The sequence below is a fragment of the Saccostrea cucullata genome, unplaced genomic scaffold (assembly GCF_032062105.1).
Source record: "Saccostrea cucullata isolate Sc308-1 unplaced genomic scaffold, CSIRO_AGI_Scuc_v1 ctg185, whole genome shotgun sequence".
NCBI classification, from domain to species: Eukaryota; Metazoa; Mollusca; class Bivalvia; order Ostreida; family Ostreidae; genus Saccostrea; species Saccostrea cuccullata.
In genome coordinates, this window is record NW_026926219.1 from 251,729 (window position 1) to 267,618 (window position 15,890).

General features: G+C 34.9%; 1 protein-coding gene across 1 annotated transcript in view; it reads left to right on the plus strand.

The window, feature by feature from the left end:
- LOC134271150 (Kv channel-interacting protein 4-like) overlaps window positions 1-15,467 on the plus strand; it is a 119,334-nt gene extending 103,867 nt beyond the window's left edge. The window contains exons 3-5 of the mRNA XM_062753403.1: window positions 12,103-12,236; window positions 15,111-15,174; window positions 15,318-15,467. Of these exons, the coding sequence (XP_062609387.1) occupies window positions 12,103-12,236; window positions 15,111-15,174; window positions 15,318-15,409 (290 nt within the window). The 3' untranslated portion in view covers window positions 15,410-15,467. The remainder of the gene's footprint in view (window positions 1-12,102; window positions 12,237-15,110; window positions 15,175-15,317) is intronic.
- The last annotated feature ends 423 nt before the right edge of the window (window positions 15,468-15,890 follow it).

A 15,890-nucleotide genomic window follows, 5' to 3' on the forward strand; every position in this document is an offset into this window, starting at 1 on the left:
AGAACCAAATGAATTTGAAGTACCATACATAATTGGATTCCGAATCTTCATAATAATCCTTACGAACACAACAATCATGTGTAAAATTTCAACACCTCAATTTTTTTCTAAGCGATCTAAAGGCCTGTGGTTCAACCAAGCCTCTTTCTTTACTCCTCACTATTAAAGATACCGACAGTAGTGAAGGAAAAACTTCAAGAGTACTGTTCAAAAATTATATTCAAGAAGTGGAAATGAAATCAGATGTGGATGCTCAAAAATCCCAAATAACTTTTGGACAATTTTAAATCGCAAGATTTTACGAAAATCAACAGCTTAAAAACGTACGACTTTTCAACTTCATACACAACCATTCCTCACGATAAATCAAAGTCCAGACTTTTTGATATCACTGACAGCTGCTTTTTCAATAAAAATGGAACTCGTAAATTTACTTATCTGGTCATTGGTCATTTGCAAAATTATGTTGTTAATACACATTTTGATTGCACACACACTCTGAAATTGACATCAAAAAGATGCTTGAGCTTCAAATTGACAGTAGTGGTTTTGGAGACCAGGTATTCCAACAATCTATTGGAATTCCCTTGGGAACCAATTGCGCTCCATTATTAGCAGACCTATCATTGTATTCATATGAAGCAGAATTTGTGCAAAATCATGCGTGAAAAGAAGAAATCACTTGGTGTGGCCTTCAACTCAATATTTCTAATAGGTATATCGACGACGTATTGTCAATTAACAATGGTAATTTCCATTCCTATGTCGATACGATATATCCTAGTGAGCTTGAGATAAAAGATACCACCGTTTCTGACAAATCTGTTTCATACTTGGATATTTTACCTGAAAAAGACGTAAATGGTAATCTAACAACCAAGCTCTATGATAAACGTGATGACTTTAACTTTTCTATCGTCAACTTCCCTTACTTATGCAGCGATATACCTTCATCACCTGCACACGGCGTTTATATATCTCATTTGATTCAATACGCAAGAGCATGCTCTATATTTGAACAATTTCTAAAACGAGGTAAATTATTGACAAACAAGTTGAAGAAACAAGAATATCCGTTGTCTCGTTTAAAGTCATCATTTCGTAAGTTCTTTGGTCGATACAATGACCTTGTCAGCAAATACAATTTATCATTAAGTCAAATGCTGACTGGCGTTTTTTAATTGTTAGTCCATTATTTATACAGAATTGACGACGGATTTTTCCATTATTTCCCGATCATGACAAGGAGCACATGGCGGATGTGACCGGCCAGCAGGGGATGCTCACTCCTCCATGGCACCTGATCCCATTTCTGATGTTTTGGAGGTCCGTATTTGCTCTGCTCCTATTTTGTATTGTTTTATGGACTTTGGTATTGGATGCTGTTCGTTATCTCCATACCCTTCATTTAGTATATCTTTATATGTAGCTCTTCTTCTAAAGGAGGTCAATATAGTTTAAAAATGGCTACAACCACCTAGCCCTCGTAAATCGAAGTTCATGTTCTGTGTGTAGATTGCAACGTTAATGTGAATTATGACCGTCTCCCCAGTGGACGGTCTTTCTGTTGAGATCTTATATTAACCAAGGTTCCCTATTGAAATAGACGCCGCGGTGTAAGCGAGAGATGAAAATTCTGGAAGGGACGTACACAAAACCAAATTAATCCTTAATTAAAAGATCCACATTAAAGCTATATATTGGTTTTTACTTTAAATCTTATCCTTGCTGTAATTATAGAGCCTTTATTTGGAATGGATGAAATAGTGTTTTCCTAGATATACACTTTTGTTATATGACCTATAGACTGAAGGTCACGCATCAATAATTATGTCTGTTGGCATTGAGGTATGGTGACATGATGCCTAAATTATACTTCTGCATGGATCAATGTAATTCATTTCCTTGTCCATCACCCACATGTACGGCAGGATTTACAGGTCAATATTTCCAAACAAGCAAAAATAGAAAACACTTTTGGGCCCTTTGAATAATTGATTGATTGTATGATGTTTAACGTCCCTCTCGTGAATTTTTCACCCATATGTAGACGCCACTATTTGCCGGTGGTTAGCCATAAATTTTTGTCCTATACTCGGCACTCGGAGCCATTTAGCAGTGAGGGATCTTTTTCGTGCCAGCACCTACTGCGACACGGGACCTCGGTTTATACGGTTTGGTTTCCACGCCCCGCAGTGGGATTCGAACCCATGACGTAAGCATCAATTCCTTCCTTTGCGACTCTAGAGCAGACGCTCTAACCACTGCCACGCGGGCGACTCCTTTGAACGAATTCCAACTTGAAAATGTAGAAATAATTTTTTCAAGGTTACCTTTGATTAAATTGAATCAAACTTATATTTTATTATGAATGAAACTTAAAAAAGGTTACATAGTTACATTGATTTCTTAGCTGAAAATAAAATATTTTTAAATCTGTAGTTTGGTATTAACGGATGGATTTGATATGTGTAATATCGATTCCCGCGTGGCACAGTGGTATAGAGCGTTTGTTGTAGAGTCGCGAGGTTGGGAGTTGATCCTTACGTCGTGGGTTCGAATCCCACTGGGTGACATAGAGACTGGTCCTTCGGATGAGACTGTATAAACCAAGGTCCCGTGTCGCAGTAGGTGCTGGCACGAAAAAGAGTCCCCCCTGCTCCGTAGACCTGCCGAGCATAGGACAAAATTTGCTGTTATCCATCGGCAAGTGGTGGCGTCTCCATATGAGTAAAAAATTCTCAAAAGGGACGTTAAACATACAATCAATCAGTCTCAATATGAGTAAAAAATTCTCAAAAGGGACGCTAAACATACAATCAATCAGTCTCAATATGAGTAAAAAATTCTCAAAAGGGACGTTAAACATACAATCAATCAAAACTTTTCAATCAAATTGAGACGCCGCCAATTGACGGAGGAGGGTCGCAAGAACTATACTCGGCACTTAGGGCCAACATTGCCATTGAGCAGTGTTGGCGCCAGAACCTTAGGCGTCAATATCGAAGAAACGGTCTCCAGGTCTCGCAATGGGATTCAAACCAGCAATGTGTTAAGATCAATTAAAACGCTCTTACTACTGCGCCAGGCGGGCAATTTATATTGATTGAAGAACGAAGCCGTTCTAAAATGGTGGCATTGAGGCTCTCTGAGAAAATGAAAACACCCGTTCTTACCGAAAAAGGAAACAAAGAATATCATGTTGTTCTACGCATATGTCCATTGCACAACTCTATCTCATATTAAATGGCAGGTTGCACATTTAAAAGAAAATCATATTATTTACGTATTCATTTATTTCCTGTTGGTCCGAAATATCTGACCTTTTCCGTTTTGGTTTTTGTTGTTGTTTTTTTATTTTTTTTACGATTTTGATATTTGAGGTGCCAGGAAACCGTCAGAACCGGCGCCTGCTCTGGATCAAAAGTTATGATGAGGTACATTGGGATGATTAATTTCAGATTTTAAAATTATTTCTACTATTTTGTACTTGTCTCATGTAACGACATATGATCTTGGGGTTGTTTCTTGTACTTAATTAATTTATTGAAAATTGATGTTGTGAGTGCAATTTAACAAACACAGGAAAACTGAAGACTGAAACGCTGAACAATATTCTTAGGAGGAATCAGAAATTTCTTTTCTTGCCAGACAGGGTGTGAGCCAAGTTCAAGGTCACTTTAGCAGTACTCTGGTATTCCGGCGGTGATAAGGGTGATCGGATTGTTCAATATCTTCATCATCTCCTGTCATTTACTCGTAGCAAGAGTGATTGATGATGGCTTTAGCTTTTCTCAGAATCGGAACTAGATCATTGCATGTTACACTCTGTTCCTGGGAAAGTTTATTTTCTTTTTATTACGCATATCTCTGTTAACATTCAATACCTAACCTACATTATTAGGGATACTTCACTGCATAGGTACATGTATCTGGCATGTATTTCTAAAAAAAAGTTGAAATAAATAAATGTAGAAAGGGTGATGGGAACAAGTCTGTAGTCTGCAATGCTATTGTTAAAGTCATACTGTGGACTGAAATGAAAGCCTTACTTAGTGTTTTATTTAATTTATAAATGCATGTCAATTTCATTTTTTGTATCAATATTAATACAAGAAAGATTGCTTAGATCCTCTCGTTTGTCATGTTTTTAAATTATACTTCAGAACAGCTCAGTTGAAATATCGTTTCTCCAAACAAACGAATTCTAAGGGTCTTTAATATTGGGGAACGTGCTTTCTCTCTCTCTCTCTCTCTCTCTCTCTCTCTCTCGTTAAAAGTCGATCGTGTAATTCAGTTTATTTTTTAAAGTTAATAAGAGAGGGCCAAATATATTGAATGGAACTCGTATTCCCTACCATTGCTGGCTGATTCGATATGTAGCGGTAATGAGTTGTTTTCGGCAAAAGTCCTATTGATAAAATGTAATGATCGTTCGACGTATCGGTATAAATGAGTTAAAATTTTTGGCAATGTAGCGGTAATGTTGACCTCCAGTTTAATTATTTTGCTCGAAAACTTAAGTTTTCGGTATTCATGGGGCGGTATTTAGTTTATTGGAATCAATTAAAGCACTAAATATTAACATGCTTTTTAGTATGTTCTGTGTTTTAACATATAATTATTCCATTGTGAACTTTTTACACAATGCAGAACTTAACACACAAGGAATATAATATTAAATTTCCTTGTGTAAAAAGTAATAATTTAATTTTGTTTGTATTCTAGTCTCTCATTGGTTGATTTCCAAAAAAGAACGCAAATTATTTCTCAATAACCTGGTTTGGTATGGGGACACACCCCTTGACAACCAGCTTAATCATCTGTATCCATGCAATCCCCTTATTTCCAGTCCTTGGGATTCATGGAAAATTCCATATTTAATAAATGTACCTTTAACTTCAAACAGTAGCTCGATCTTACCTCATGTAAACAAACATCATGGCTGCTAGATCTGTGTATCAGTTATTACCTCCCCTTGTTTCACATCACTTCCGTTACTAAAGATGTATCATTGAGCGGCAAATTTGAACTCTTGAAAAGCAGCACAATTTTACACCCACAGTTGTTTAATTATTTTGGGACAGTTTATGCTTTTTTATAATCCGCTTCGCGGATTATTAAGCGTAAACTGACCCAAACCAGGTTATAATCGAATAATTTGGCCAAGGATTAGAGTCATTCCTTAAATAAATAAAATTACAACTTGTCGCAAAATAATTTTTGCATTTGTTTTCATTCAGAATAATAGAAAAATCTGTTTAGGAAAGTTTAACACGAACTTTAAGACAATTTATTTACATATTACCATCCCATCACATTTTCCCTCATTTCATTTGCACAGTTGATTAATTTTCATCTTCACCATTTTGTATGATTTCTATATTTGTCTAATTTCTACCTTTTTATTTTCTCTTCCACATTGGACCCACGTACAGTTGGTGAGAGTTTTAATATTCTGAACACGAGCGAAATAAAATATATGTTTTCATATAAATATATACATGTATATGTATGTGCAATGCCTACCTATATCAGCAAGGAGTATATATCAGTATACTGGTAGATAATAATGCGCTATATTGCATGCCACCGTATATATATAGGACTAGAAATTTACATGCATGTTGCATTTACAAAATTGCTTGTATTTCCTTCTCTGTTGTGGCAAAAGAACGATAACTCTAATTTCTGCTATTCATTCGCTAACCAGAGTTGTTGGTCCTTTTTTTTTTTTATTTCCGTAAAGAAGAAGAAATAATAAATTGTGATATCTGTAGACTTCGTTCACTAGTGTAGCAATTTTATTAACGTGATTATAAAAAAAAGGCAATATCTGATGAACAGGGATTTTTTTTTATAAATTTAAAATGGATAATAAAAAAAATAATCAAAGCTGGAAATAAATATTAATTTATTGAATTGTGCATGCCTTGACTAGCTTTTCTTGTAAATATATTATGTAGTAAATAGTCAAATGTTGTAACTTGTAATATGATCGTCGAAATACTTTCTATCAACCAAAGATTGAATATACTAATATTCAGAAAGATCGGTTAAAGAAAATTGACAACTTCAAAGCTCGGCGATTTTACATTCATTATAAAAGTTACAACTGGTTTTCCAGAAATTCTTATGATTGTGCTGTTGTTTTCATATATTATACAAAAGATTTGTCCAATTCTTTTAAGTACTTTTTTAGCAATTTGCCAATGCTGACTTCTAAATTAATTATTCGAGGAGCAAATCTTTGTTGTGTCATATATCGGTACATAAAGCAGTAAGTATCCGAACTAAGCATTATGAAACATAGGAATAATTCTTGAACGAAAATTTAACTTTGAATAAGAATAAATTCGAGATATATTATTGTGGATAAAACGTGCAAGGTCTAGCAACGCTTTGTTCAGAGAGGAGTCTCCAAAAAAAAATAATAAGTAAATAAAATAGCGTAAGCTACCCTAACTTCAAAAACCCCATTTTGGGGGAAGGAGAGGGGCGATCTTTTTCTTAGTTATCTAAATACGCCAAAGACCAACTTATTTCGGCATAAAATGTAGGGGAAGCGACTTATAAATGAAAATGTTCATAATTAAACTATTCTTCATAAAATTATAAGACGGCAATTTCTAGAGAACTCAATAGACGGGTATTACAGTGTACACGCAATGATTATCCTGGTATTTTAAGGCTTTATTTGTATTTCATTAACTAAATGCCATATATGTTTTGAGTATTTGTAATGTAAGAACCTCTTAATTCGCTCCTAGCAATCAATCCAAATTAAAAGCACTTTCTACCTGGATAGAGCTGCTGGGTTTAGATCCGGTGAATCATTATCATTTTACTGTCTTTTCTACTCAGTCTAGCTTTAAATCCCAGCATAAATAAATTATTAAAATCCATATGATTTCTAGTGGAACTGCCATATCAATTTTCGATGGTTTATTCGTAATAATGTTTAACAGGTATTGTTTTACAGTAGAAACCAAACATGCGCTAGTTTTAATGCACATAGTCACGTAACTTTCATTAAAACAGGGTCTACCAAATCGAAATAATTTTGTGCTGAACAATTAATTATGGCATTTCCGGAATGTATTGCTAATTGTCTTAGAACCATTAAAATTGCAAGTATGACGTCACGAATAAAAAAAATCACGTGATGATGCTGAGATTATGGCCAATCTGAATGTCAGGTCCTCAGATTTAACGAGGCCTTTCCTGGGACCCGATAGACCGGAGCGGAATGATGGCTGGTATTGATGTTCTGCTGAAGGAGAGCGGTGTATCCTCCATTACTTGGTCACTGTGGTAACGGACTGATCGATGTCTCATTGTCAACAAAAACTCTCGTCTTCCCCGAGGAGACAAGCCAAAGAAGCGACTGTTCTTCAAGGCATTTCCTTTCCACATATTGATCAGAGTTTCTGCTTATAATATAAGCTTTCGTCTGTGTCCCTTGTTAAGTGATTGTTCTTTAATTACTGTCTATGATCTTGCTACAAGAATCACCTTCGTCAGTGATTTTCTCGAGATGTTGTTTGTCTCTCTTCTTAAGTAATGAGATCTCTACTCACTGATCCTTGTACTAATGAATGGAAGAATGTTCACACTCAGTTTCTATGACGATCAAAGAAGATACAAAATTATTTTAAATCAAAGAAAAAGTATGTTCGAATAAGTTGATATATTATGAAAATCTATCTTAGGAACAAAACATCTATAGAGAGAGAAAAAAGAAGAGAGATTTGCTGAATAAAACACATCGAACAAAACCATACCTTTCTACGTTGAATATTATATGTTATTGAAAAAAATATATTATTATTACGCTCCTTGTCCTCAAAAAGTGTTATTTTTTAAAGAAAGCAGAAAGAAAATTCTCTTAAAGTATTGCGAAATTTCATTTTTTTTCATAAAAAATTAATGAATTTAGTTTCAGTTCCATGACAACTGCAGCTTTTTTTTAAAACATATTTTTAAACACTAGAAATTTAGACAGAAACGTGCATATTGATCAATATCGTAATTAATATGAAGTTTGAAATACAATTAAAGAAATAGGCATAAAATAAAATACCCTCTCATATACATGTATAAAGAGTAACAATTTTACTTGGGTGAAAAGTAGGCTCTCAACCACGGGAAATTGCACTTTATAAAGCAGAGTAGGAGTTCACCCCCCGAGAAACGAATGTGGGATTTCCGTAGGGGAAATCCTATCTACAAGAGTCATTTTCCTCCGGGGGGGGGGGGGGCATATCCTACTCTAGATCCTACTGTATTTTCCTGTGGATGGGGTGGAGTGGGATGGGCGTGCTACTCTAGAGCCAGTTTACCGGGGATAACGAGTTTAGAGGGGAAATCCTGCACTCTATAAGACCAGTATATATGCAGACTTCAATTTTACATGCATTGTGAGATCATCAACTGAAAAATCGCTAAGACTCTTTTTTACATTTTTCCAACATCTTATTAAAACTTATAAGTGGCATTTACAAAAAACATAAACAAGAACTACAATTTCAGTGGTGATGTTGCATGTAGAACAGAGGTAACATAATTATTACTGTCAGTTAATGTTAAAGAGAAGGGTCTCTAACATGTTTTCTTCTGACTCCTCATTGTTTACCAAAAGGCACCAAATTATTTCTTGTGTGTGGGCTTCTCCAGTTGCAAGGATATTTTTTTATTAAATAAACCCTGTTATATACTGTCTCTGTAACAAATTTAATATAGATCTATTATTACTAAAGTCTGGCGTTTAATCGAAATCAATTACCACTACGGTAACGTTTTCAGATAATAAAATAACCATCAGATCATAAGTACTGTACAGTTTTTGTCAAGAGGAGACAGCGGGCACCTGTAAATTGGTAATTTGCGATCTGTTGAATGTGAATCACTTGTGGACCATGTATCGATCTCTTATTACAGTTAGTACGCGAACACCCGGATTGTCGACCGATTCACTTGTTACAAGGGATTGGTCTGTGCTGTGATTTCAGCCGCGTGTCCAATCCGCAATTAGCATTTCCCAAAGTTAGCTCTGGCTTCCTGGTGTAGAGATTTGTTTTACCGTGTTGACTTTGGAATTCTAAGAAATCTGGCAATCCAATGTATATAGAATGCGTGCGTGTGCGGGAAGATGAGGAATCCGTGGATAATTGTGGCATTTATTACATCTCCAGAAGTCATTTTCTAAAACTTTCGTCAAAATGTAACAAAAAGGATTGCAGATTCTCCGTGGAGGTTTGAACAATTACTAGCGTTAACGAGAATTCGGGCTTCGACTGATACACAGGGACATTGGTGAAAAAAATTACATCGTGACAACAAAGCTATTCACAGCTAATGTCAAGACCTTTGTAGCATACGTGTGACAGGATCTATAAGAAATATTAATGGCGATCGTTTGTTTATAAAAAACAGTTCTTATCTGGAATTAAAATCCGCTGAAATGGGAGCTATATACGACAAAGTATTGGATTCGGGTAAAATATTTTGTTTACAATATGTTGTAACATAGATTGTAAAGTGTGTTCGAATAGTTTTTGTCTTCTAGCTACTTGGTACAATGCCTTTTTATATAACACAATATCTTTTCTAATGTCAAGTTCTAGCCTCATCTTCAATGAAGGTTAAGAAAATTTTCTAAGTCTAGCGCTATTGAAGACTTACCAGCAATACTTCTCTTCATTCGTAAATTGATTTTAGATGCAATATTTCACGTATATTAATTGGTTTATTATAAATATGTATAAGTTTGCAATTGATGGTCTCATTCAAACATCGGTCTGGATTTGGAGAACTTCCTGTGATTTATGAGAAATTCATCCTTAATTCATAACAAAGGGCGAACAGTAAAAGACACCAGGACCTCAGAATGTTCTTTTATTTTTCTTTCCTGGAGATTTATGGCTGCATATGAAAAAGCAATGTTGCAGCCTTGTTTTATTTAACGTTAATTTTATTGTTTAAAAAAAAATCGGAAACGTCTGCAGCCAACGGTGATGTACGCGTACCTGACTGAAGGTGTCGTAAAGGTGTGAAATACTGGAACCTTATTTAACACCTTACAGTTATTAGATTTATAGGCAAAAGTTAATGTATCAGTAAGTAGAGAGATTCTGAGACTTTTAAATTAAAATCTACCTTCGGTTTACATATGATACCTAGTAATATTAATTCCATGCAATTTTCATTAAAAGAAATAGACGTACTGTTAGATGAAATAATATTTCGTGTTTTGAATGACGGTGTTGTTTTTGTGCTTGATTCAATGTCAAACATCAAATCTCGTGTTTGTGTCTCTTTCTCCTTCTCCCTCTCTGTATGTGTGTGTTGAACTTGAAAGAGAAATAATTTATCGACTTTTGAATATAAAATCCTGTTTTTACAAAATCAATTTTATAAACTGTGAATTACTGGTAGTAATGTTTATTAGTCATAATTGATTGGAGGGCGGTATGCTTCCTTCCAGCTGTTTGATATTACGTACAACATAGATCGAACAACAGATAAACCCAAATATACTAACTCTTTAGTTGTGCTATCAATTTGAGTCCATAAAATAAAATTTGCAATAATAAACTTTTTTAGCTACAATTGCAGACTGTCTCTCTAGATCGTAATTTGTTTGCTTCTGCTATCTTGAAATTTGCCTTGCAGCATTGAGCTGGCTTTTTTTCCTGATAACTACTTCAAATTGTAGACATTTCTTCAAATAGGTTCTGTGTTCGTCCAATTAAGGACAATTTGGTCGTGATAAAGGCAAAGAATAAGAAAAAAATCAATTCCTCTGGCTTGGAGACGCCGATCCTCGACTTAGTTTGTATCTTACGGCTCTTTTCTCCTGGAATCCTTTTCTGAGCTGGAAATGAGACAATAATGCTATAGACGTCATTAGTGGTACAGAAATGGTCATTATTCTAGCTATTCCAGTGTTTATGGGTTTGAACTCTTCTGAATGTCAGACAGGTGCGTCTCACCAAAGATGCGAAGTCGTATATATTCTGGAAACAGGAGTGCACGTATGCATTTACCCCTAAATGTCCATCTCAATGCTCTTCTCAGTAAAAGGATAGATTAGCATTTTATTTGACATCATGCACACATTCCCAAACCTGCAGTACTTGTTTCGTATACAGGGCATCCATCCATAAAAATAAGCAGGGGTGTCCTGTATACAAAACAGGTGCATTGATTTATATTAACAATATGACATATTCTCCAATATCTTTTGGGCGTAAGACATGATTTTTGAAGCTTATTGAAAATTTTATTCGGTAGGATTTATTAACCAGACATTAAGTTACATTTTAATTAACTTATACTTTCGGCATTCACACAGATGCCGAGTGCGTGCTATTCACGGGGGTGACACTCATATAGATACCAAATTAAGTTCTCGTTGTGTGGAAGATGTTTTTGGATCGTTGACATGTTATTTGTTGATCTACCGATATATATTTACACAAGCTTACAACTACAAAGCTAGCTCGGCAACAGATAAAACAGCTTCCGTGATGCCGACAGTTTCGAGGAAAAACAACAAATGAACAGAGTGATATTGTGAAGCCTCAGGCACAAAGAACACTCTGGCATCAGGCAGATATTTAAAATTGTTATGTTTTGGGTTTTATCAATTTCGTGAATGACAAATAGAACGTTTAGAAGTACAACGTTGGTAGAAAATCTTGTATTGTTTTTTCATACCTGAATTGTTTTTCTAATTTCATTTTCAAACATTTGAGAAACTTGGTCTGCACAGTATGTTAAAGGTACAATAAATGTCCACTTAAGACCCAAGAAATCCACAAATACTGGATAAGATAGAAACATTCCTAAACATGTTGCAATATAGTCTACACTGGTATAACTTCTATCACTTTGCCAATTACTCAGTAGTATCCGATCACTGTAATAATTATAACGCAACCTTTGCTATTTGAAATTATTTAAAAAGATTGTTGTTGTTCCTGATTTTCCTTGGTAGAAGAATGATAGAAATGGCTGGGTTTTTAAGAATCTTGATACGGTTGCAAAGGATTGCCAATCAAATGAAATCTTCTAATGTCGCCTTCCTCCTTGTTTCAGATCATGACTTGGAGGATCTGGAAATGCAAGTGGTTCGTTACAAACCGGAAGGGCTTGAAGTTCTGTGCCGGAAGTCCAAGTTCAGCAAGAAGGAACTTCAGATCATGTATCGCGGCTTCAAACAGGTAGAATGTATTTGTGAGATTTCATAGATGTCGTCAAACCGTCGTGTCGCCAACACGCACAAATTATTTAAAAGAATTTCATAATTAATTAATCTATTTCCGCGATTCTGTTTGCACTTTGAATATTGAGCCATTCGTTTTAAAGTTTGCTGTTTACGAAAACGGTATTATATAGTGTAATCTGGGTTTCGTTAAATATGAAAAAGTGAACAAATGGCTCAACCCTGCTTCAGCTTTACTTGACTGTTGTCAGTTGTACATTGTATGGATTATGAGTATGCTATTTACACATGATGGGGTATAGAAGCATGTCCATGTTTACCTCAATCCAAAACACCTATCGCATGCCTTATTCCAAGCTAAATAAAAACAAATAGATTTCACATGGGTATTTTCTTCTTTTTTTTCTCAATATCGACATGCAAGCATGTTCTTACATAAAACATGAATATGTCATCATGCAACATAAATATATAAGGAAGTATCATGCATGAGAAATGAATTCGGATAAATACGTAGAAATTTTCAAATATCGCCCATTCCATATACATGTGACTTATAGTTACAACTTATGTTAATTTGCAACTTGTAAATATGCTAATATCCAAATTTTTCAGCTTTGTCTTGCGAGATAAATATGTTTGGTATGCAACTTATTTTGAGAATTTAAGTATATTCACCACATGAATTATTTGCATTTCAACATAAATTGCATGTCAATATAATTGTTTGTATTTCAACAAAAAAGGTGCTTGTCAACATAAAAAAAAGCCATGTCAACATATTTATCTGACTTGTCAACATAAATTACGTGTAAACAGTTACATGTCGACATAAGCAAGTTCCACGTCAGCGTAAACAAGTTGCATGCCGACTTAAAGAAGATGCAACTAGCATGTTGGAAATCTCTTCTACTTGGCACCAGATCGCACCTGATGTTTTAGACGTCCGTGTTTGCTCTGCTCCTGCTTTGTATTGTGATCTTGAATACTGCTTGTTACCTTCATACATTTCATTGTAGACGATAATTTATTTAGTTTACGTGAAAGTAATTTAAATATTTACTAGTATACGACTTGTTCACTATATTACAACAAGCAGGTCTTCCCACAGCCCTTTGTTTTGTTCTACACTGTAAACAAGCAAGTGATATTGGTTCGCTATGCTTGCGTTTTAAAAAAAGTTTTTTTCCCGAAACGAGCTATCGTTAACACTTAATGATAGACCCTTACTCAGCTTTGAAGTATTTTAATTACAGGAAGTAGGTTTTTTTAAGCGCAGAACGCCTGCGCGGCAATCGATAACGCTGGAATAGCGAGGTTTGTGAAACTTCCAAGTGATATGCTATTTCGTTGTCACTGAAATAAAAACAACTTTCTATGAAAAAATCATGCAAATCTTACTTTATAAATATCTTCAAAAGAAATGGAGGAGTTCTAAAAAGAATCGCAATTCACAAGAAATGTGCAGATACATTGTAGATTTTCTTTTATCTATATTGACTTCAGAGCTTCCCAATCTTGACGTGAGTTCCTGCACAGTTATGTAATTTAATCATTCTTTATTTTAGTTCCCTGGTTCTGTATAGAGCAAGTTTTACCTCCGCTGAGAACCCCTGAAATGATTTATGTCTAGGATCAATTACAGATCTTGCTTGAAACTCGAGTTATTTTGTTTTTACAACTTTGATTTGGCAAGTCACGATTGTTTTCAGGAAATAAAACATGACGACTTCTCTATGCACTGGTAACGGCTGTTATTTGAACATTTTTGTATGACAAGTTAAACAAACCCGCAGCAATAATTTGATGTTACGTTGCTGACTCTTTAGCCTGTTCTTTTCTCTATTAATTTGTCTCGTTTGGAGATCGATGGAACATCAATTGATTCTTCTCCTCTAGGTCCTCTGTTCTGACATGACGTGGGATTCAATTTTCTTCCTGTAATTCGACAATCTCTCTGGGAAAATTCCTCCTTCAATGAAGTCTTTTAACATGAAATTCTCCACATTTCTTGTATTTCTTTAGAAATTTCAACAATATGTAGGGACCAAGATCGGTTATCTCTTGAAATCCTTCAGAACCTTAATAGAAGTTTTGAAATGATTGTCATAAACAAGGATTGCTGTGTCTGTGTGTTGCATTGTCTTCTCTGAATAGGTGTCATCTTCCCAGGTCCAGGGTTTCGATTACATAGGAGCGGAGTAGATCAGAAACCTTTCAATTGGGAAGGTGAATGCGTGTATGAAAAAGATAAAGCAAATGAACTTTATCTATCAAAATATATATCAATGAAGACAAAACTATAAACTCTTCTAACAATAGACAATTAAAAGTCCTATTAAGAATTAAATATCGTCCACAGAGTGAAAAAGAAGTTTCATCCATTCAGTTCTGAATAACGAAACCTTTCATCATGATTGTGAATTCCAACGACAAAAACATGTTAAAATTGTGATGTCTTTGATATGTTTTATATGACAGAAATATCTTTCTTCCCATTTTAGTCCTCTACTACCCCTACATGCAATGTATACGTTACAGTAGTGATCACGATTTGGTATGCTCCAAAGACTCGCAAAACTTACAAGCATGTTTTTGTATCAAAACTTGTGCTTTTTTCATAGCTGACTGAATTTAAAATATAAAAATACTTCCAAAAAAAGGTGAGAATTTATTAACTTTTGAGACTTGACTACAGATTTGTACGTGTCTAGAGTATTCAAACAGTGCTCTGAAATTAGGTTTTATTTGTAAAGACAGTGGTTGTTGATATTCCCAAATCTTTCTGTTATTTTCTCTAATCGGTGTATTCAGGTAATAAAGAGGATGAATGTTTAGATAAGTTTGTTTCAAAGACAGCACCTTTCTTCTACAGGAGTGCCCCACCGGGATCGTTAACGAGGAAACCTTCAAGGAGATCTATGCACAATTCTTCCCACAAGGCGGTAAGTACAAAACAGGGGAGGATCTTAAGTCTTCAGGGGAGATTTGTATCATAATGCTCTTTATATCATTTAGAATTTTGTTACAATTAGTGATATAATTTATAAATACCTATCTATTCCTGAATTCAGCGCTCTGTTTTCAGATTCCAGTGCTTATGCCCACTACGTGTTCAACACTTTCGATCACGACCGAAATGGCTCCCTTAGTTTTGAGGTAAGTGTTGCTTTTATATAAGTATAAAATATCAAGCATACTGTTCAAAGTGTCCTATTTAAAGAGCCAAAGTCCAGCTGGTTGTGTATGTTAGGGCATTAACGGCAGTTGGACACGTGGGACAATTTGCATATTGGGCGAAGCCATGAGTTTTGTGTTCAATGTCATATTATTTATGGTTTGTTGTTTAAAAGCGTTTAATTCCACTTATTCTTGGAGATTCCTTATTTTGCTTGGATGTTTTAATTGAAATAGGGTTTGCAAAAAAAAAAATAATTATAATAAAAAAAAAACAACAAACGAAATTCCATAACTAGAAATTTACTCAGACTCACTGATGCAAAGAGAGGAATGATTGCTTAACATTTATGAATGGCATTCCCTCACCAGAAGCTTTTACAAAGTTTGCACTTTTAAAGTGAAAACACCTAGATCCTTGCATGCTCTTCTTTTTTTCCTTAAGCGGGGGACAAAGCTTCTATGAAAAAGCTTGTCGAAATTA